This window comes from Echinococcus granulosus, assembly GCF_000524195.1.
Source record: "Echinococcus granulosus chromosome Unknown EG_S00019, whole genome shotgun sequence".
Classification (NCBI taxonomy): domain Eukaryota; kingdom Metazoa; phylum Platyhelminthes; class Cestoda; order Cyclophyllidea; family Taeniidae; genus Echinococcus; species Echinococcus granulosus.
The window spans coordinates 928,623-951,924 of record NW_020170399.1 but is presented as its reverse complement, the minus strand read 5'-3'; the positions used below and the strand labels follow the sequence as shown (position 1 = coordinate 951,924).

General features: G+C 41.5%; 1 protein-coding gene across 1 annotated transcript in view; it reads right to left on the bottom strand. All coding sequences in view use genetic code 11, as the record gives it.

Annotated features, from left to right (window-relative positions):
- Positions 1 to 447: 447 nt before the first annotated feature.
- The window catches only part of EGR_03642 (FERM, RhoGEF and pleckstrin domain-containing protein), a gene marked incomplete at both ends in the record, with an annotated part of 29,859 nt that continues 7,004 nt past the window's right edge, over positions 448 to 23,302 (bottom strand). The window contains 24 exons of the mRNA XM_024492891.1: positions 448 to 783; positions 4,526 to 4,577; positions 4,942 to 5,198; positions 6,325 to 6,924; positions 7,709 to 7,846; positions 8,215 to 8,364; positions 8,620 to 8,780; positions 8,971 to 9,206; positions 9,695 to 10,406; positions 10,636 to 10,896; positions 10,970 to 11,318; positions 11,766 to 12,037; positions 12,114 to 12,407; positions 12,822 to 13,150; positions 13,597 to 13,763; positions 13,961 to 14,161; positions 14,239 to 14,733; positions 14,828 to 15,090; positions 15,968 to 16,043; positions 16,871 to 17,268; positions 17,748 to 17,911; positions 18,484 to 18,558; positions 20,224 to 20,372; positions 20,921 to 21,076. Coding sequence (XP_024352774.1) covers positions 448 to 783; positions 4,526 to 4,577; positions 4,942 to 5,198; positions 6,325 to 6,924; positions 7,709 to 7,846; positions 8,215 to 8,364; positions 8,620 to 8,780; positions 8,971 to 9,206; positions 9,695 to 10,406; positions 10,636 to 10,896; positions 10,970 to 11,318; positions 11,766 to 12,037; positions 12,114 to 12,407; positions 12,822 to 13,150; positions 13,597 to 13,763; positions 13,961 to 14,161; positions 14,239 to 14,733; positions 14,828 to 15,090; positions 15,968 to 16,043; positions 16,871 to 17,268; positions 17,748 to 17,911; positions 18,484 to 18,558; positions 20,224 to 20,372; positions 20,921 to 21,076 — 6,291 coding nt within the window. The remainder of the gene's footprint in view (positions 784 to 4,525; positions 4,578 to 4,941; positions 5,199 to 6,324; positions 6,925 to 7,708; positions 7,847 to 8,214; positions 8,365 to 8,619; positions 8,781 to 8,970; positions 9,207 to 9,694; positions 10,407 to 10,635; positions 10,897 to 10,969; positions 11,319 to 11,765; positions 12,038 to 12,113; positions 12,408 to 12,821; positions 13,151 to 13,596; positions 13,764 to 13,960; positions 14,162 to 14,238; positions 14,734 to 14,827; positions 15,091 to 15,967; positions 16,044 to 16,870; positions 17,269 to 17,747; positions 17,912 to 18,483; positions 18,559 to 20,223; positions 20,373 to 20,920; positions 21,077 to 23,302) is intronic.

Genomic DNA, 23,302 nt, shown 5'->3' with positions numbered 1-23,302 from the left:
CTACCGTTGCCTTCCTAATGCGATTTTCGCGGAACGCTAACCACGGAAATTTTTGAACAATTCCGCATGATTAGCGGGTATGACGCATTTATGAATACAATATTTGTTAATTCAAGCCAAATATTAGTAGCAATGGTGAGCAACACCTGTATTTTTTGTTGCATCTAATATTCAAATTCGCTGTAATGACTGTAAATAATAGTTTGGGTTGTTAAAACGAATGCGAAGAAGTGGTTGTTTTCAAAAATGAGCGGAAAGAGGAAACTCAGTACTGTATTTTTACTAAATCAAAACGCGCTATTTTACAAGAACTTCAGAGTAAAATTTACAGATAGGCGAATGTGAAACTAACTGATTGAAAGAATCCAGTAAAAACCTACCATGGAGTGGGATAAGTCAAAACCTTTGGGGAAAATGATAGCACTGAAAAAATGAAATCCCTCCTTTCTATTTAGTGTCCGTATTTCTTCCCAGTGTATCAAATAGAAGTCGCATTCCCATCTGGAAAGTCGTTGAACAGCCTAGGGTCATTCCCACAACACTCAGCATAATGCTCCACGAGCCCATGTAGAGATTGAAGAAGGCCAGCATGGCGCTCATCACAAAAAGGGACGCAATGGCACTCATTCCAAGTGCCACATAGGCAACAATACGACTCACACGGTCATTACGCAGGTGCAGATATGTCTGTGCGAGGTCAACGCAGGCAGCAATAGCGTAGAGAATAATGGAGATACATATTAAGACCCCAATGGGCAAGAGAGCATAGTTTTGGGGGTTCACCTGACAGGAGTTGGCAAAAACTCCACCACAAGGCCAGTTTTCAAGCGAGACAGCGAGGATGAGAAACAGGAGAGAGAAGAGGGTTGTAATTACAAAAAATATGCTCTCGAGCATGCTACTCATGTGCTAGTTGAGCGAATGTATGAGGGAGTGAGCGAGCGAGCAAGCGAGGCAGAAGTCACCCGTTTGGCACCAGGAGACGATTTATGGAGGCCGGAAAGGCTATTTGCGTATGCGTACTCACAGGCGCCCACTGCGCGGTTGCGTGTGTAAGATGCAAATTGACCTTAAGCACAATTTGCATATTCTGAGGGAGCCGAGGTCTTTTTCTTAAGGCACAATTCTTCACCTGGCAACACTCAATTCCCATCACGGAAGCCAATTAAGTCCTTTGGCCTTCGACATTGAAGAGTGTGACAGACGCAATTCAGGTGAACATAAATGCTTTCTGACCGTCGAATGAGGGAAATAAATGAGTAAAAATGTAATCTGGCTAAGGATTAGAGAATCAATATTTTGATTGTTTGCTGATGAAGCAAAACAACTAGATGATAGTCGCTAAGCCCACAAGTACACCATTTGTTCAGAGAGCTTCGACCGCTCATTATGATTTTAAAAAGTGTATAAATAAACGCTTGGCCTACGGGTAACTGGAAATGAAGGAATAGTTAGCATAGGTGTAAGACAAATAGATTTCTGGTCAATAATCTGTAACCTTTTTAAAAAGTAGTCATGGATGCAGTAGCATTTATTACCGAAATATTAAAGAATACCTTATAAGCCAACCGGATAGGTGCTTGAGGTTTCTTGGATTAAAAAGAAATAAATAGGTAAAATTCCTAGAAAATATAGCATTTTTAAATTATCATCATTAAACTTCTATGGTCTTATGCTAACTTCAACTTCATGAGACACCTTCTTATCTAAAAAGCATAACATAGTAATAGCAGTCTCAGCTTCTCTCACGCTATTATTCCCCAACCGTCTACTGCATATGTGACTGCCTAGTGTGGAGAAAACGTGTCAGTCACCTCAAAGAATGCGAGAGGAATACTGAGGGCAAGGTGAGGCGGCAATTCCTTCCATCTCAGGTTAAAATCTCACAGATAAGTCTTGCATTGTCTTTCAAGAAATGAGCTTTCATTTGACCGATCCACTAGTGCCGACTCCCTTCGAGGAAATGTACAGTGAACGTTTACACCTGCAGTGCACTCTCCAAAGCAATTAGTCTTCTGGGAGTGAAGTCGTATTTTAGGTGTGAGGTTTTGAGCGAATACTTTAAGACTAACCATGACGACGGAAGTCAGTCAGCAAACACTCGAAAATGCGAGACCTTTTTTCAACTTTCCATCTATGTGGGCTCGACCCATTTGATTGGTGGCCTTCACAACTTCCACAGTTGGTGTCGGAGTAAATCACTTGTTTTGGCACTCAAATTAAAATTAACGGGAAGTTGATCTCGATGCACAATTCTTCACTTTGAAGGATAGAGAGGCCTTCGAAGTGGGATGCATTTTTGGTTGATTATTTCATGCAATTAAAGTGATTAAGTAATCCCTGGGTGGCGTGCTGCTACCTTGTCTTTTCCAAAGGCTATGCAACAAACTTGAAGCGAAGTTTCTCCAGTTTTGGAACCAAATTCAACTTGCTTTGTAAAGCCGATAGGTTCAAATCAACATGAAATACAGATGGATGGACTCATATATCCGTGCTTCATAAATGGATACAAAATATTCGCATGCATTTTGCAATTCTTTACACATCACAAAAAAACCATTGCATTGAAGCATACAGAGAACTACACGGACTTTTTCAGTCGACCAATAGGTAAGAAAATTGTTTGTGAAATAAATATACTGTAAGGAAGTTCTATTTCCATTGGATGAGGCTTAGAGACGCTCTGATCTACTTATTATAGTTAGGTACAAATTATCTCCAAAAGGTTCCATTGCTTAGCAAGGAATAAAATATTGCAAATGCTTTTGGAGAATTTATTGTTGCTCTTTTCTTAAAAAATACCTGAAATAAATGTCGCTATATTTATCTAATTCATAATAACTACTGTTGTTCAGCACCGTGCCGGCTGATTGGTACTGCGTGTTACGATATGGTGTTGCCAGTAAGCACAAAAATTATATCATAGTTTATTTTAGGAATTTGCTGACCTCTCCTTCTAAATGGTTTGCACTTGACCATTACAAGTGCTGAAGAATGGAAGTGAAAACAAAGGATTTTTGAAAACTAGATTTTATTATCGTAACTTTAAATGCAGGAAGCTACTATGTAGTGTTATGTATGAACGCATGGGAAGATAACTGCAAGAAAATGAAATCTAAGAACCATTTATACAAAATTCAAGAGGGGTGTCAAGCGCGAAATGCCTTCGAAAAACTGGTGATGTAGCGGCTTCAGTGTGCATAGCAAAAGATGATGAGAACACTACAACAACAAATGTTGCTATGCGGGGCTCGGATGGAGCAGAGCTAGTGCCGAGAGGAGCCCATAGTTCTGAAATAGAAGAATGGCAATATGTAACAAAGAACAACGTATCAAGGCCAAAATATCGACATCGATATGCCACAGAGGGAGGCTGAATTAATCTCATGTTTTCCTATCGGAGGAAAATAATGCGGATCGTAAATTATTGCCACAGTCTCGCTAATTTATCACTTAAATAGTAACTCCAAAATTAAACTCCTCATAGAAACTCATTTTTTTCCTGAGTTTTAAAGACAAAACATTACGGCATTTATGTACTAAGTGAATTTGAGGTAGATGTTTTGACCGTATAAGCACTGAAATTGTAAAAGACTCAGATAAATTGTCATAAACATATTTTACAAAAAAAGCTACTGGTCAGAAGTGGGAATTTTATCATTGTTAGGATTTTTAGAACGATTGAAAAGCCGGAAAACATATAATAACACCTAATCAAATATATAGAAATTATTACCCTTGAAAATTTCAGAGAATTTTCCAGCTTCCTTTGAGTACAGAGATCACTAGTAAGTTAATAAATGTGCAAAAGGCAAGTCATATTCCCGCACATAACTGCGTTTAAACAGATTCAATTTATTAGCATGAGGTTAAAGCAGCACCAACTTGACCCTGGAGTTTTTTGAAAAGCATGACTGATAGATGTGTTTCTCCATGAGTCACGCGAACTGCACAACTGCTCCAGAAATCAAATTCCTTGGCTTTATTAGAACCAGCCTGCCAGTAATAGAAAGTCAAGGTGAAATTGAAACAATGCCCTGTCGGCCACGTTTGGGCGAACCTAGGTCATTGTTTTGATCACACAGACGTGCTTTCAACGGATAGCTGACTGACGCCGTGTGGTAAAAGATAGTTAGGAATTTCACTTACGGGGCTTCTGAAAGAGAACGAGTCCAACAAGCTACGCTTATAATGAGAAACACAGGAATATCTTTTACTTGATCCTTTTAATCATACATTTAATAAAGTTCAATCCGACAAGGAGAGCTTGAGAGAAACCAATATGTGTGTTTGAAGCCAGAGACCTTTGGAACTAAAAAATAAGCACTGTAACTGGCTTTCGCATCTAATTTGCGGCCCAATTAATAGGAATCTCTCTACAGAACTGATTTCCTAAAAGTTTTTCTATGAATTTAAGTATTTCTAATATCTAAGTCCACTTCTTTGCACATCTACCGTGTTCCCTCTTACTGAGAGCATAAATTTGACGAGGTTATCTATGAGATGATGATTAAAATTAATCTACCCGTATGGCGCGGCAACGGTCCGCGAAATCAAACCAGTAATCTTCATCCAAACTGAAAAAGCAGTCGTTATTTACTCGACAACACCACGGGGCATTCACTTTAAATCGTCGAAATACGCCTTACTCTGAGAGCGGTTTTGAGCCTAATCCAGATGCGCCTCGACTCATTTGACTTTGTATTTATTTAACTATGAAGACAAAAATCCATAAGGCCTTAACAAACCTGTTGATTCTACTATAATGTAATTGAAGGGCATTATGTATGGACTTGAAGGACAATGCTCAGAAGGTTAAGATAAAGTAGCTTCTTGTCTACATATGTAAACGCATGTAAATGTAAAAGGGTAAAAAATCAGCATCAACTAGATAAAATGCTACTATTGTAACATGGGCATTCGAAACTGTGATGTTGTTACACAGATTGCCAGATAAGAATGTTGTAGGGTTTGTAGAACACTGACAGCAGGCGACCAGGCTTGTGGATACAGGTTGTAGTGAAGGAACCAAGCACGACAACAACCTGCCATTCCTTATCCTCAATCTCTCTTAACCTTGCAGAAATGCACGCCGAGGCTGAATACAGAGTTGAATTGATATGCTTCCGTGGAGAGGTAGTGGAGAGGACTGACTGAATAATTCTCAGGACAGCCTCTTGTAGGTTCCAAGGCATATCCTGTTCGATTACCACAAATTCATTTTTCGGCATGATTTGAGAGGTATATCGTTCACAATGAATCAAACTATGTTATAGAGGCAGTCTACGCGTGTCATTGTTACTGTCAACCAATGGAAAAGTAGAATTTCGTTTGGCGCTATCATAATGGAAACCCCAGAACTAATTACGCAGTTTATCAGAAGTAGTGCCTCCACAAGCGTCGATTCGATGACTTTATCTTTGAGAGCCTTTCAATTCTTAGCCCATTTATAGCAAGGATTCAGTTAGCAAACTAGGCATAAGATCATGTAAATCTGGCACGCCAAACATCTTAAGTATTTATTCCGGCAATTTTAACTTTTAGAGTTCTCAAACTTGTAAACTATTTCGCTTCTTTTATAATAAAATAACTAGGGTGTAAAGACCTTTGTTTAGACAAGTGCTGGGCCAGGATCTTTAGAAAAAACACGCTTCGTCCAATCGACAGAAAAGTCTCGAGAAATAAAGTGCGCGCACAGGAATAAGAAATGCGACAGATTGTGCTTCGTCAAGAGGCACCTCCAACAAAAAAATGGTCCTTTGAAGTTGCCTTGAGAATCATAATGTATTAAATGACAAAGTGCCCATCTCTTTTAAGGTCAAAGTTAGAGAAGACAAGGTGTTAAATAAATTAAGTCAAGCATGGATCAAATTATTCAAGCTCACTGTATTTAAAATTGTTTTAAGGATTAAGAAGTCTCAGTTTCTGGACACAAATTACGGAATATTGGCTATGATTAAAGATGGATCAAGTGCTTTGTGCTTCAAAACCATGCTGCACGTTTGTTAAGAAAAACTCAACCTTCAAAGGCCTCAAATACGTGCCTTTAGTTTTAAATTTCAAAAACAATTGAAGCGCTACGGATTTCTGCATGCCTTCAAGCCATGACTGATCAAATAATTAATCAGGAAGTATGGACACTTGTAATTAATTTCACAAAATCATAGAATTGCTTTTAAAAGTAAGAATACAAAATGCGACTCAACTCACTAATGCTCAGATCTCCGCAGTATTATCGGTGGTAGGTTTCGTTTCGAGTGCAGATTTTTGCCTTTGCCTAGCAGTCTTCCGGCGGTTCCTTGACTTCTTAGAAGGGGTAACTACTACAAAATCCGCAATCTCCGTGTTGATATCCTCTTCTTCCTCCTCCTTTTCACCGCCAACTTCGGTGTCGCCTACACCGCTAGAGTCGCCATATTCGACCAATGCGGGTTGCTCCACCACAGTTATCTGAGAAAGACGAATGGGAGTGACGGGTTTCAGAGGTGCTGAATGCTCCAGCATTGACGTCTCGAACACTGCTCCACCTTCTATCTCCTCGATAACCTCATGAAGCTCCCTGCCGCACTGCAGTTGCGTGATGGAAGGTGACTGGCGAGTCTCCTCCATCATGATGAGGTCAGGTGGTGGAAGAGGAAAGGGCTCGATGTCCTCGCTGCCCTCACTAGCCGAGGTGGAGTCAGAATCGATCTCCTCCACATCAAGGTCGGATTCATCTTCCTCCTCCTCCCCCTCTTCCCCTTCATGATTTTGATCTTTGGCGTTGGTACCGAGGAAAGTGGTGAGCTCGGGGCAGTAGGGCCGACTGGCCGAGTACGTTTCCGCCACACGACCTTCTGGAACAGGTTCAAGGCAGGTGCTCGTCAACTCGTGGTGATGCGATGTCTCCATCGGATTTATAAAACTACCATCAAGTAGTTTTGTCTAAAATCATAAATCAAGACCAGGTCAAACACTAGTTGTGATCAAATGTTTGTTTAGGTGTTGCACAATTGCTACTACATGATCATTATAACCCAGTTTTGTTCTCTCTCTTCACAACCCCTAAAAGTATTAGATATCCAGCACAAACTTCAACTTAAGTTATTATTTTTTTAAATTTCCATACAATTTACAGGGCCGTGGAATCAAACGAGTGGTAAAAATGGTTATAAACGAGTTAAAAATGGAACCGAGGAAGGTAGGTATATAAATAACTCAGTAATTTTAACTTTGTTCAGGTGATTTTTTCACATTTTGCTTGCAATATTACAGACAATCCAAAATAATTTAAGTGAAAATGAAAAGTGGCATTTGCCGAGAATACGAAGATTGAAATAAGTGAAATGTGAAAACTTTAGCTGAACCAAGTAGACTAACCAACCGCTTAACCTAACTTTACACCCCGCAGAGGCTCAACATACTGTGATAATAGATGTGACTTTGAAGGGTAAGGCTGAAGCTGCCGTGCAACAACACTTACTAAGTATTAACCCACTGAAATTTTCAGCAATTGGAGTAGTATCTGTTTCTAACACTTCACGATAAGTCTGAAATATTTAGCAGAAACTAGAAAAGTTTGTAAAAAAAGCTGTAACCCAAGGACTAAATCTAAGTAGAAAAGTCCAATTTTTCCTCCCTAATACCAGCATACCGTATTTCAGTCTTTCATTACCATAAAAAAGTACACGAGTAAACTCGAGAGGGTTGACATTCATCTACAACTAACTCTTTTCGTGGATTTGCCGGTTGAAGGATCATTTGCGAGGTTAGGCTGAGAGGGCGGTACAATGGAGGAAGCCGACAGGGGTGCATGAGTGAGCGATGAGGCCTCCGAAGACACTTTGGCATATGTGTGCTTCAAGACCTGTCAAGGAAATTGCAGCATGCCTTATTGATCACCCCACTGGCACCGAGTTGTGTCACACCAAAATCTGAAGTGCTTCCAGGAGCACGTGCACTCACGTCATTAAGAAATTAACATCTAGAAGAGAGGCATAGTCATTTCTTGGCGCACCTAGATGGTGATATACGAGTGATTTTGAATGAGCGATGGAAGTAATTAGGTTACATAGGGGGCTGCAATAATGTGATTTAAATGCCAATGTCAATAAACCTTATTGCCCACCTAGTCCATCAGGCAAGGCTGGTTGCATAAACAAATTATCTAAATGTCCTCTTCTTACTACGTATCGAAGTAAATGTCCTTTCAATCACGAGGTAATTTTATCCTACCTCCTTGATAATGTCTCTTGCAAGACCGGCTTCCTCAGTGATGGTAAGCGAACAAAATTGTCGACTGCCGTCTCGGGCGACTGTACCCGCCTCTTCAGTCGGCGGTTTGCAATCTTGCTTCTCGGTGGTTGGCGCTCGTGAATCCGAAGCCTACAACATTTCAAAATAGCGTTCCTTTTTAGGAAAATTACAAAGTTTTTTTTTAAAATTATATTTGAATACAATTATTGAGTAATGAGCTATACATAAATCCAGAATAAATGTAATTACACCTCCACAAAGTTTTACTCGGGAAATTGAGTTGTTTTTCTGTATTCAACATAATTGTACTTTTTAAATGATTAATACAGACTTAAGCAAACATTTCATTATTTAATCATAATTGCTTTTGAGATGAAGAAATACCTTTGACAGTGACGATGCCTGAAGGGATGGATTAATGGTAGAGCTAACTTCCTGCTGAGGTGGCGGAGGAGACTGTGGAGGTGGAGGGGGAGGAGGCAACCCTTCACCCGGCTGGTCAAAATTTTTCGCTTTTCCATCTACTTCAGCATGAGCAGACTCCCCTATTGAATGGCAATAAGTAACAATGTGAACATATTTATTGCCTCGACTATCTTATTCTGCATTCGGGATTACCCAAATGGGTCCTAAATCACACTCAGGAAAGAAATCATGAAATGCTATCCCACTGCAAAGCGTTTTCAATTATTTATAAGTCCCCTATAATGTTCTACACATAAGTAAATAGGTTACCCTTTTTGGATTCCCCATGGGCTTGTTCAGCCACTTGCTTTTGAGGTTTGGAAGACTCATATTGCTCTTCTGGGACTCCTGTGACCTCCTTATTTCCCTTCTCCTTTGAAGATGTAGCTTGAGATTCATCCTTTCCATTAGGACTCATCTTGCGATGCCGATGGTGTCGGCTTTTTGATCGACTACGCTTTCGATGCGAGGCGCGGTCACCAGACTCTTCCTCATGTTTGTCTGATCTAAGAGTGAAGGAAGTAATTATATTTCAATGAGGCTTGCTTTAAACTTAACCGATGTTTTAGTTACCAACAGAAGCATTACGATTATCATTCATGCAAGGATCTTTAAGTACAGCACAAGTAGACGATTTGGAGATGATTTACCATGCTCCATTGAATCCAAACATGCAAATTGCAGACGTTGTACTAGTTAGTGGAGCTAAACGCTTGGTTACATCATCAATTCGTCGTAAAATGAATCTCACTTTATTGCATGATAAGTTCTCCTGAGCAACCACGGAATGGGCCAGATAGCGTCAACTTCGTGTATGAACTTTATAGTGCCTAAATGAATCACTAGTTTGCGTCTGATAGCTGCGAATGCATTCTAGCGATCCCAATATCAATTTATGAACAGAAGTTGTTTAGAAATGTCATCAAACTGAACCGCATCGGCAAAAATTAGATATAAATGAAATGCTACTAACATTGCATACATTATTACTTACAAGAGTTTTTTGTGCTCCTCTTCGGAATTTCTCTCTTCCTCAGAATAACTAGGCTGCCGACGATGCCGCCGACTCTTACGATGGTGATGATGTCTTCGCCCGGAGGATGAGGAGCGATGATGTCCACGATGAGGGGAACCGGCAGGCGAGGAGAATTCTCTTTTTCCCCCCTTCCGAGGTACCTCCCCCTCCTGCTCTTCCTTTATCTTAGCCGGTTCCTCCACCTTCTTTTCCACATTTGCCTCCTCTTGCAGTAACTGTTGAGTTCGCCTCTTCGCTTCTTCCAACGCTGCTGCAAGCTGTTTCTGCTTTGCCAGCTCACGCTTCAACAGCTTCTGCTGTCGCGCGATTGTCTCCAATGCAATCTCATCATCGAAAAAGGTCTTTAGCAACATGGGATCAGGTCGCACGCCACGAGAGGAGCGACTAGATTTACTTCGCTTTCCTTCAGACTTCTGGTCTTGGTGGTAATTTCGATTCCGCTGATGATGGCGGCTGATAATGCGATGACTACTGCCGACATAGGATTGTAGGTGCCCTTGCGAGCGGGAAATGCATTCGTGACAAGTATGGTGGTGATGGCGTGGTTGGCGTCGGTGTGAGTAGTACTCCGGTGACGGTGACGTCGACGAAAAACTTGGCTCCTCGTCAGACGACATATTCGAGGATGTGGACGGCTGTGAAACGCTTGAATCAACCGAAAGTGCCGCACCTTTTGTGAAGAAGATAAGCACGTGAAAGAAGTAAAATAAACATGAAATTAAAGGTTACTATGACAAGCAACCGATAAACACCCCCTAAATTACTTAATAAAATGATTGTTGTTCCCATTTCACATAAATCTACAGTACATTACCATACCAAATGAAGAGTTCTCTCACCATGACTAATATTTTAACAAAAGTTCATAAAAAGTGGCTTCCTTTCCCATTTTAGTCTACCATGTGAGAAGAGAGACTGTGAACGCGAGTAGGAGACAATAGAGGAGTCAGAAGAACTGGTTGATGAAAAGCTGGACGACCGTGGCAGGGAGGGAGGCTTCGGGGCTTCACCAAGACTAGACATTCCAGGCGGTGGAATTGCGGAATGCCTCGAGGTACTTTCGCGCAAAGAGCGTCTTATACTGTGCATGCCCACCTGCTCTGGACTAGAATCAGATTCCGACTCCAGGTGGGTGGCATCCTGAGGTGCGGCTAACAATCCTGAATAACGAAAAAAAAACACATAACAAAGTAATCAAAGTGCAAGACGTGGTAGCTACGCATATTCATTTACCTTCGCTACCTTTTCCAATCTGTGTAGGAGTCTTTTTTTGTAATGAATCCTCGCCTAACCCACTACCGCCTGCTAGAATGGCACTTCTAAAATCCCCCAATGACGCCGACCCTGAAGTGTCAGCTAGACGGGCTGCAGCTTCATCCGAAGGAGAAATAGAGGGAGGAGGGTGCTGTCCACTGCTTTCTGGAATGAAACCTCGAGAAAACGCACTACTTCTGCCTAAGCCTCCTCGAGACGGTGCAATGTTGGATTTCGCAGCTGCAGTGCTTGCCGTAGTAACAACCGACGACGCCGTCTCCACTGAACGCAGCTCCCTTTTGAGGGCTTCGATACTTGCCTTGTGGGACTAGAAAAGTGATGAATAGATTGTAATTACATCAAGTCTACTTTCAAAACCGGTATTCACTCATATTGATGGTGAGTTAATTACCGTAACCTAATGAGTTCTTTTACAAGCGTTCTTATATAAAATCAAAATAAGAATGCCGAGTTATAAGGCTTGCATAGTCACTTTCCCACGACGTCGGAAGAGCATGTCCTTATACAAAGTTATTCGTTGCGTGGCTACTTAAGTAGCCAAGCAAAGAATTTCAAAGTTCTGTTATTGCATAAAGTAAAAGGGCTGCATATTGAGGTTAAATTGGGGGATAACTCTAAATTACCTGTCTATCGAATTCATAGGGGTCGCATGAGGATATTCAGAGTCCGCTCTCGCAAATAAGATAAAACTGCTATGGATTCTGCATGAAAATGTCACAGTGTCACTAAGCAAATACATGGCAGTGGCCATTACCCCAATCTTCTCCATATACTCCTTAGGAACAGGTATCTTCTTCCCTGCAGTAGAGGTGACAGTGGAGAGAACTGGAGATGCTTGGGTGACCCCCACTCTACTCCTCTCCTCCCCAAGAATCGGTGACGAAATTCCCCACGACTGCGGCTCCTCACCAACTAGTGCTGGCGATTGAACAGGTCGACGTTTAAGTCGATGGGGAGCTTCCACTTGTTCTTCCTGTTCTCGTAAGACTCGGTGATGGTGGTGATGATGGTGGTGATGTCCACCAACTGAGAGTCAATAATAAAGCGAGATTAGCTGACCGTTGGATTATTCACAGAGACCTGGGACCCACCACCCTCCTACCTGCTATTGGTTGCTTTCGATCGTCGCTTTTGGAAGGCCTACCCTCCTCCTGACGTCGCTTGCTACCGCCGCCGGTGGCAACAGCTGTAGTAACAATGGACTGGGAGTGAAGTTTGCATACATGCGCTTCCTCTTTCGCCTCACCAGGTTTCAGTGGTAGTGTGGGTGGTTGAGGTGCACCCAAGGGGGTTAGATGACGGTGATTGTGGTGGCCATGGCTTGACAGCGCTGGTGGCTCCTCCTCATCACCACCGTCACCGCTGACGCCTCCCTCAAACGCTTTTGATGCAGATCCTGATCGCGGTTGTCTATTTAAATTGTCCAGTAATTAAATATTCTAGACTGTTCACATAATCAATCATATATGGGTTTTTAAGTGGCACATTTGCCAGGAACCCAGGTAGATATTTGAATTTTACCGACCTGTCCAATTTACTGCCTCTAATGACTAACACTGGAAATGCACGCCGTTTTGCAAATAGATTGTCATTTTATAAAAGACGCTATGGTGACTTTAATATTTGTAAGTATTTTTACCATAAAGGTTCTTTTACTTCTCATGCAACATGTTAGTGATATGGTAAGTTGATAATAAATAGGTTTCAAGCCTTTATTCGCCTTTACGCCTATAGATAACCTATGTGGTAAAGGTATCCTTCACCAAGTGGAAGTTGGAAAAGGCAGACATTGGATGCCAGTCAAACCCACTCATTTGCATCTTTGTATCGATGCTTGCCCCTCCTCGTAAGTCTGTATGGTTGTGCCACACAAGCATCTCTTGAAGGCATTGCATCTCGTTTCCTGTGGGAGCGTTTGTGAGAAGGGGAGCTCTCATTGTACGCGCCATAGGGATATCGCGGTTGGCCATGACAACAAACATCTGCGGTTGGACGAGGGGTTGGGGGCGCTTGACCCTGTGTCCCGTGCTCCTCCCCCTTGTGATGACCTCGGTGATGATGATGGTGACGATGGCCTGCGTGATGATGGTGGTGCTGGTGAAGTCCCGCAACACGATCTCTGTGCTGCCGCTGACACATCTTCATGTCCTGGAAGAAAAAAAATTACCTTTTTCGAAAATCGACGCAATGCTTTTGTCACAAAAAATCAACTCATTGAACATGCTAATAAAATACTTAGTAACCGTTACACTCCGCTAGCTGGTGGAATATCTCAGTCCTGCTTTGGGTACGAAACAGCGAAATTAGTTCTCCTTAATACGATGTAATGGTATAGAAAGGATTTGTAATCTTGAAGTAAATGACTAGCAAACATCGGATTCCTATGTATGAATTCAGTCACGCTCAACACAGCGGCCAGTAACCCCATTATTTGAACAAGTACTTATGTTTTTTAAACATTATAACGCTCTCTTCCCAGTGGAACGCTGAAATGGACGCCTAATTTCTCTGAGTGGCAGCGAACAATTAATACGACAGCCAAAATATGGTTAATGCATGCCTGCAGTCGAAGTGGATGCATATACAGGCAAGGAGCTACTCCCTCGCCATAGAAGCCACCCTGGACGTTGCATGTATGAGGAGGTAGCATGTGAGAGGAATGAACTGGTTGGCGAGGCACAAAGCCGAATGGAGTCAGCTTAGGGTAGCTAAAAGGTTCCGCCGATACTGGAAGGTCTTGTCTGTCCCTCACCTGAACATTGAAGTGGGAAACATTCCACGTAATTAAAAACATCAAAATCTTCCAAAATATGAACTACATCAATAAGACAATTTATATCTTTGGATTTAAACAGATGTGCACCGAAAGGCCATCTGAGTAATTTACCTGAATTTAGATTAGCGCTTAGTGATTTGAAGCGAAAGTTTTAAAAGTATCTTAAAAAGTACCCAATTAGTTGGAAAACCGATCTCAGGAGTTTTAGAAAAGTTGCTGTTATCAGGTGGATCCGTCAAGCCAGCCAAATGGACACCAGCTGGAATTGACCTCGAGAACCCGTATGAAAAGCCAAAGGGTTGAGCACTCGCTCGGGCCTGGTCTGTTCGAGCAGGTAATGTGTCGGTTGGCAACATGTTTGATAATGTGTTCATCTAAAATCGCAAAATGTTTTTGTGTAATTTATTAAAAATGATGTATCTAATAAGTGTGGTTAATGAACATATATCACATTCTCTGATTTTTCCGTTCGTATCGGGTAGTTGGCCACTTGTTCCGGTTGAGGTTGAGCAATCGAAGATTCTGGATTTGGCTTCACCTCATGTTCGTTTGTCCATTCGGCTGTAACACCACTGCGTATAATCACTCCGGTGGTGCTCTCCGTACCACTGGAGCTCCACTGGTCGATTCCGACGATTTGGGCAGCTGTGGCCGAGGAGTCCGTACCACCATCGAAAATAGAGTCGACTCGTCCTGAAGACGATTGATTCGAATGTTGGCGCAATTTTTTTCGACCAGGCCTGTCTGGATTCGAACCTACGGCTACCTCCGCTACTTCCACCACTTCGGCATCGTCCATTTTCCCGCGACCAACTTCTTCCTCCTCGTCACTGGCTGGAACCGTTTGAGTAGCCGTGGTTTTACACCGACAAGATGTACCCAGTAGTTTCATGGAGGGAGGTAGCTGGGTCTCTTCGACGTTTTCTTCTGCTTGAAGTATCTCCTCCTTATGTAAGAAGAATTAATAACACGCAAAATTACATCGTTCGATGAAACATATGTATGAAATAGTGGTTTTGAAAGTGATAATTAGGACGTACCTCACGATATGGTGTATGCGGTTGGAGATTCTTCTCAGAAACGGTGGTAAATAGCACATCACCAGTCGTTGGATCATGTACATAGGGAGTTCTGACTTGAGCTGTTGTGATAACGGTGTTCATTGTCATCGTTGTGGTGCTCACTGGTGATGGCAGCAGACCATTTGTAGGCTTGACAAGAACCTGCACTGAGGTTTGTGGCTGTTGACCAAAAGCGTAGATGGCTGATGTTGACATTTGCTTACTGTGCAGAATCAGTTCTTCTGAAAAACGTAACGTAAAGTGTCATTTCTATCAGATAAAGCACGAAGTCTAAAATTAATAAAGGAATAAGTGGTGCAGAAAACAGTAATCTTTGAGTCACGTAACATCTACCTGCAGAAGCACCTTTTATCACGCAGGATAGAAGGGAGTTTAAATAACTGTTTGTAGCACGAAACAAAGTTTAAAGCCTTAGAACTTCGCAATTCACATGCCTCTCCATTTGTCTAGAGGTCAATTAATCACGCAGGACGATTTTGTCGATGAAGTTTATGTTTTTCCCGAGAACGGAAATAGCCCGACTAAAACGTCTAAATCCAAGTAAATTCACAATTTCTCCCCTCAAAATTGAAGGTCGGGTAAGTGAACTGTAATTTCTTTTTCAAAAAGTAGACTTAATGCACAACAGCTCTCTCCTCCGGTCCAATGGGGGTACGAGCTCAAATTAGGTTAGCCACGCAAGAAAAAGCGAAAGCCGATGAGAGAGGCAGTTGCCATTGGTTAGGCATAATTTGTGGTCGCTAGGAGGGTATTGGCGTGCTGAAACTGCACAAGCCCTGATAACAGAGTTATGGCCTAGGGGAAACCCAACAGCGATCCCTTCATCTACCCACCTCTCACTCTTAGTTTAAAGCTTGCATGACAATGGTGCGGCAGTTGCAAAATCAAATCCCAATTCGGACTTCCTTCACTCATTTTTACTGACGTCAAACAAGCATTTATACCCGCCTCGGCAAATTAATAGCATAATGATAAAAAACTTCAGTCAAGTGAATAATTGCAAGCATGAAGTAGCAAATACTAATTCCGTATCACTTCGGTCCCATCACAACAGTCTGTACAAATTTGACTGAATCCAGAAAAAAGGGCATCACTGACCTTCAGCTTTATCTCCACCGTAGACTTCACCCTGTCGGCGCTCAGCTAGAGAGGCCTGCCGCCTGAGTGTACCGCCCTAAATTGAGAACATACAATAGCTAGAGTATGCAGATCTCAAAACGTCACTGGGACAAAATTTTGTTTTGCTCCCCTTTACACCCGGACAGGTAGTGAACTACAATGTTCTACTAGGGAATGAGCCAAAAGTTTCATTTAAGAGTTACAATTTCCATAGGGTTTCATAGAAGAAGAGTTCAAGCCTTCGCATAGTTCGCAGGAAGTAAGCAAAGTCCCGTAATAAACTTGCTTTTCATCGTTGTCGATTTGCATATTGCATTTCATGAAGTTTAGTAATAGCCGCCTAGTTAGACTTGTTTCAAATAATTTAAACTATTAATTGTTACTGGTTAAATGTTACCTAACTACTTTGATGAATGAAGTGCCACCAAATGAGGAGAATTGTTTAAAATTTAACTCATGCATAGCAGTGGCTGGATGCACGCGGAAAGCGCCATCAACTTGAGCATTTTCCGACAAACTGAGGAATTTTAGAATGGAGAATAAATTTCAATTCTATTTCCAGTCAAAGCAACTGCTATGAATACTGTTTTCATGTACAGCTTTGGTGAAGTGGTCATCTATACGGCAATTAAAATGAGGCAGGGACGGTTATGGTTGGCAACGCGACCACACTTAGGGCGAAAAGACTGACGTTGATCAGAATCTTGCGTTAATGGCGCAATAAAATTCAGCGACTTGTGCAGTATGTGGGTTCGGGACGCTCAAAACAGGGCTATTTGCTTATCAGGCCGATGATGGCAAGGGGTACCATGAACAAAGTTAAACTCGGATATTTGATGTGTATTTTACGACCATTGCAAATAAATTCTTCATTGAACTAACATGAGCTCCGTAGACAAATTCATTATTCTGTCGCCTAGTAGAGCCCGTAACAGACATTCTAGTGGGTTTCTGCGGAGGCTGTGGTGGTGCCGCAGTAGGTGCAGAATTAGCCATGGTGGTATTAGTGATCGAAGCTGTGGAGGCGAGCACGGCAGGTGGGACAGTGGCGACGGGACTCGGCTGCCCATCGAAATCAGTGCGGACGAGGCCGGCGGGAGGCACCATCGTACCCATTAACTCCTGACCAATTACTTTACCTCGCCCACCGCCGCCGCCGCCACCGCTCTCCTCCAGCGATTTGCCGTCAGCGTCCAACCCCTCACCAGCCAAGTGACCACCGCTGCTGCTTTCACCCATTGTAGAGTATCCGCTTGTCGCCACTGCTCCAGTCGATAATCCTGCAATTTATAAACACGGTAAATGAAGTTAACACTAAACACTGTTAAATTCATATTCCAAAATAAAACACCCGAAATAACCTAATTTGCCGGCTAAATGTTCAACCTCTACATCTGGGGAAAAAATTAAGGTTTAACAAGATCTGTGCATACTTGTGCCACTTTAACAAACTACTTTCTCTTATGAAACTAAAATCATTTTTTTGGTACTATTAAGTGAACAAGGAGGTGCTTCCTAATTTTTAACAGTTAATGCACAAAAAAATTCGCCATCTACAGACATCTATTTAAAATCTAATTATCATTCAATTCATTTTAGAACTTAAAACTTTATTAGTATAAGGCCGGAAGATAGAAAGGAGGAACTTTGGACTTGCCGATGTTAGTGGCGTTGGGAACGAAGCTGGAGTGAGCGCGCTTTAATTGGTTGACGCTGTTAACACCGGCAACAGCCTGGTCCAGCAAGTTGCGAGAACTACCGATGATTCCACCATGGAGATGAAGTTGACTTGAGTCGAAGAGTTGGTGTCGCCGGTGGTCGGCGGACTTGGAGCGCAGGGTCATCGACATGGTGCCCATTCGTGCGTGTGCGTAGTTGGGACCCGTCAGCATCGTCGGATGTGCTCTTCTTGCTGTTGAGGGCCTGCAAACCCCCACAGTGACCCCACTTATTTCCCTCCCCTCAAAACACATGTTACTCCCCTTTAACAAAATAAGCGACCTTAACATTTCTATGAGAGAAGAAACAGCTTCTTACAATTGAAGGTATAGGAATACTTGCCTCAGTGTTGGCTATTTCTACAATCCGAAAAGATGTTCTGCCTATATTTTTGTGTAAGCAAACACAGGGAGCACGCAGATTTGTTCAACACCTACTTTGACGGTTGTGAAGTGGTCTGAAGTGAATTCGATTTCAGTTGCGTGGAAGGAAAGCAAAAGAATTTCCTTTTTTACTTTTTCTAAAGTGCAGATCCTAAGTGCTGTCTAAGTACAGGGGTAAACTTTGGCAGACAACAGACGGCCTCATTCTGAGTAAAAAAAGTTGGCGAATTACAAGCTATAACCAAATAGCTTGCCCATTTTGAAAAGAACAAATTTCTTTGAAACATCTCATATAGGACTTCCAACTAATGGGTAGAAAATTTGGTGGCTGACGTTCCAGTAAGCGACAAATTTATTCTTTCCCTCCTTTCTATTATCTGGAAATACGCAAACCTTTTGAACGGTGGTCTTCGGACGTTGCTTTCACGCATGAAACGGATGAGTTCCTTTTGTGTTCGGCCAATATAACTAAAAATAAACATTCAATTTACTAACTCATGACTCCAGAAGTAATTATTAGGAAAAACAACTCCACTATGGATTTTAGAGTAAAACTTACCAATAGTTAAGAAAATTCTCTAAACAGTTTATTGAATGAATGCAGTCGAAACTTCTAGTGCCAGGCCTTTATACTGAAGCGATATGCACCATAGATAAACTGTTCACGGGAACCAAATCTGGCCGGAAATATGCACTGATATGGCAGTTAGGGGAACATACCTTACCCGAACTCTTAAGATTTTACATCTTAAGACTCCACAGTAATACTACCTAGAACACCTTAGATCTTGAATTAAAATTACCCATTCAGAATGCTTCTCGACTCATCGAACAATGGAGGTAAGCACATCATCCAAGAATCTAACATTTGGGCAACGCATGTAAATAACATGTATTGTTAAAAAAACGCATTTTGGGAGGCATTCGCTGGTGAACAACTTGAGTTTGTCCCTAATCCAGAGTTGCATTTGTCATTTTTTGCGGAGTCAAGGCAAATTTACAAACCAATGAGAAATGCGTTTGTTCTATTGAATTGAACTTCACGCCTAAAATAGACCAACACCATCGCCAATTTCTGAACCAAGGCATGTCCCCTAACACGCTAAAAAGGCATTTTCTTTTCGGCAAAAATATGCGAATTTATGAAATTTTCATGATTGAGAGAACATTTTATCTCTGATGATCACGCCATTTTCATATGCTCCATTACTCGGTCATTACTTGATCCAAGGCTCATTCGGTCAGCACTGTTGGCACTGCTAAATAGTTCTATTTTAATTTCTATTTCTTAGGGGTATGAATAAATTGCATCTCCTTTCCACTGCACATTGGTACGCTCACCCTTGCGGTTGGCAGAATGTAATAATTCGAGTGTTTGTTTAACGCTTCGTTTGGATTTTGCGGGCGCTTAAGGCTCCGCCTATGTGCTTCCGTCGGTCGGCATGACCTCGGGGGCATGCCAGTGGTCCCCCCGCCCCTACACATTCGGTCCTAGTATTATGACTTCCTTTGTCTTCGGGGAAGACTCGAGGTGCTGCAAAATATTTGGCCAGGACTCGAGTGCTGCATCAAACTTTTGGCCGAATCTACAGCCAAAAAGTTATCACTAGAATGCTCACAAATTCCGCTAGGTGATGCGCCGAAGAAGGAAACATGCATAAGTAATTATAAAACAAAACAGAAACTAAAAAAATGCAATATTTGGTGTATATTTTCAGGTTATGTTTTGATAGATTTGCTTTGAATATATATTATGGCAAATTTTTAATGAACCCCTATGCAAAAATGAAGGCAATTGCTCGCATTCGTTTACGTGGTCCATTATGTTTTTACTCTACGGAACGTTTTATTTTTGACAAACGGACTCGAAGAATCTTGGTCCGTAATTTGATTCTCGTGTCAAGGCAATTTATGAAACAACAAAAATTGACACAATGAAGATAAATTTGTCCACGGAAAAAATCAACTAAGCAACTTAATAATGATAAAACTATATGGAGAATTTATACCTGTCTATGAACTTTTGGAATTAATGGCTTCTGTTCCTTCTGATAAGTACAAAGGAGGACTATAATGCTTAAAATAAACTTTCATTTGTGAGTTTATTAACTAAAGTCATCAAAATATGCTCACCGGAAAGAGGAGCCTTTTGTGACCACTTTTGGTCGCCGTTGGGATGATCTTTCTTGAAGAGGGCACCGGAAGAAGGCGTGATGCTCGATACACTTCTTCCAAAACCGTTTGCAATCGTTTCGCGTGTCGAAGAGAAACTCAATAACATCCTGTTAAGGCGGCAAAAAATTACAAATCCATCAATTCCATTCAGTGTTTTGGCAAGAAACAAGAAGCCTTTCTTAAAAGATTTCTTCCGTGCATTTGGCAGGTTAGATTAATTCATTGTTTACAGTCAAACGAATTGTTGAGCCATTAGTGATGAGAAAATTAATGAATCTCTCTTCAATGGTGCTGTGAATTTCTGTCTTCCAGTAGCGACACGAAAGATAAAAAGGAGACAAATCGGTTAGCAGCATTTTTCGTGTAATGAGACTAATTCAAAGAATTCTCCGTTTGAATAACGTAAACCTGAACTACTTAAATTTAGGCTCATCAATAAGAACGGGGAAAGTGGTCAGCTTTTTGAGTGAGAAAAGCCTGAGAAAATTTGAATAAACTAGAGCGATGTGAAGGTGAAATGTCTACATTCAGCTGCCTCCATTTACTATGGGTAATGAAATGGAATTCTGTTCCAAATTAAAATGCATTTTTATGCTAGAGAGAGGCAATTTTGTCGGTCACCAACGTAATTTTTTGCAGTGACCAGAGTACTCACGTAATCCATAGAGTGAAGCTTGATCAGAAAACGTTTGCGGCGGAAGCTTAGTTTTCTTATTTTTGCCCACGAGAAGGTGTTGATCTTTGTCAAATTTTGAAACACACTTAGACCCAAATGCGTCACAGCAAGACTCATTGGAAGACCTTCCATGTCCTGCAAATAAAAAGCAAAAAAACCTGAGCCATTTCAAAGCTGGGAGGTTTGTCGAGACATGGTCATCCTCTAATACACAATTTCTGATCGGTTTCAATGTCTCATCATGCATAACCAAGACTAACCTAACTCAGGAAATGCTATAATAAAGGAACGAAAAACCCAAAAATGTATTGTGCAAGCATTTTGTAAGTTGCAAGGCAATTTCACTTTAAGTTTGGAATACGCACATCTTAATCACTCATTTTTTGAAGAATTTTACTTTCTTTTGAATGTCTTTTTGCAAGCATTAGGCGCATACATGCACTGCTTTGATTATTTGTTCAACTCTTCGTTTAACCTTCGCAAGCACTTAAAGTTCCGCCTTGTACTTCTGCTAGGCGGCACAGTCTTCGAGCTATGCCTTCTGCAAGTCGGTAACACATGTTCCGCCTTGAGATTACGTCTTCTTTCGAACATTGGTGACAGCGGAAAGCGAACTTGATTCTCAAGGATAACTGCCCTTATCTCTATTCCACTATGGTAAACATTAACGTGACAGGAAGTGAAACATCATCTGCTGATAAAATAAATCCGTAAAGACTTCTACTAGAAGGTGTAAAAATGACGTCCACCCTCGGCAACTACCCCAGTCCCGTAGTGTGGAGGAATGCTATTAACAAGTGGGGTGACATTGGCTGTGGAGCTGTCTACGGTACCGGTATGAAGGTGTCACTGAAGCGAACACGCAATATCTCCTCCATATCTCAACTAGCTGAATCTAATCCAGATAGATTATGAAATCACTTCAAACTCTGTCTCTAATTAAATGGCTCTACTTTGAGGCCAGTGTTCTTACAACCAGAGATGAACACACGAGATGGCCAACACAATCCTCCTTCCCCCAATACAGTTCCTATACACTGGGTTTAAAACTTTAGATCCAGTGAAATTGCTAGGAAGGATTAGTGACGTTGTAGTCAAATACCTCCACAGTTACACACCAATTCGATAATTGGGTAGATGTGACTCATAGGTGTTAATCTTACACCATCGTCTACGTTGTGATGGCTGATGCGGCAGATTGACGAAGAGGAGCACTGAGGACGACTCTCGACCGGAGAGAGGGACTATTTATTGCTTTGATAATTTGTTTAACTCCTCAATTTGGTTTCGCAGGTATTTCAGTAACCGCTACTGTACTTCTCCTGGGCGGCATGGCGTCCGGGCTAGGTCAGTAGCACCCTAGCCCTTCTCTATGTCGGCTATACACTTTCTGCCCAAGTATTGTGCCTTCTTCCGTATTCGGGAGAGTCTCAGGACGTTAAAACCACGTATTTGTTTCAGTGAATTAAAAACGAATTCACTTACAAACTATTCCCCAATCATTCTCATTTGCTCATTCTTCAAGCTTGGAAATTGGGGAGATAAGGTATTTAGTCATCTGGTTAGAAATAGAAAATCAAGGGTAGTTCTTCAACTCACCATCAATTTTATTTAAATTTATTTCTGCTTCATTGAAGGAGGAAAAGTGGGTAGTAAACCGATCTACTTTCGCATTGACTGATGGAATAAACTGAGGAAATGAACACATCCATCAATACACTTTGCCAACGTCTTAAGTAGGTGCCCCAGGTATTTTCGCAGGTAGTGAATTTTAGGAGCCAATTTTAATGCCCCAAGAAAAAAGCCTAAGTATAACACCACCTACTTAAGGTCCAAATTTTACTTATTACACTTCAACGCATTCCAAATCGGAGGCACATTTTTCATGACTATTTCCGGGAGGAATTCTCAGTTACAATATTGTTTTTAAGTATTTATGGAGCCCGAATTAAAAACGGATTGTGTGTCCTTATGTTTAATTCATAAGTATAACATTCAATCGCGCAGATCATGTTTGCTCGAGATTTTTCGTCGACTTTATCCCTTTCCCCCAATGCAAGATCCAACTATGGCTAAACATATTTTGATAAAATGTCAGCACACTAGGAAGTTATAATCTATCGGTATTTTTTCAGGACCAAATGGCCCAAAAATCACGCATATTTACTTTTTGTAGCATTTTGAAACTAATACTTATTATTAGCTTTTACGGGATTAAAGTAGTCAGTGTTGGGACGCCACAGAGGTAACTTAGGCGTCCCGAAAGGTTGTGAAAGCGAGGACAAATTTGAACACTTTTAGTACACTCGACAACTTGGCACTTCGGCGTTTGACAGTTATGATGGTAAAATGTGCTGAGAT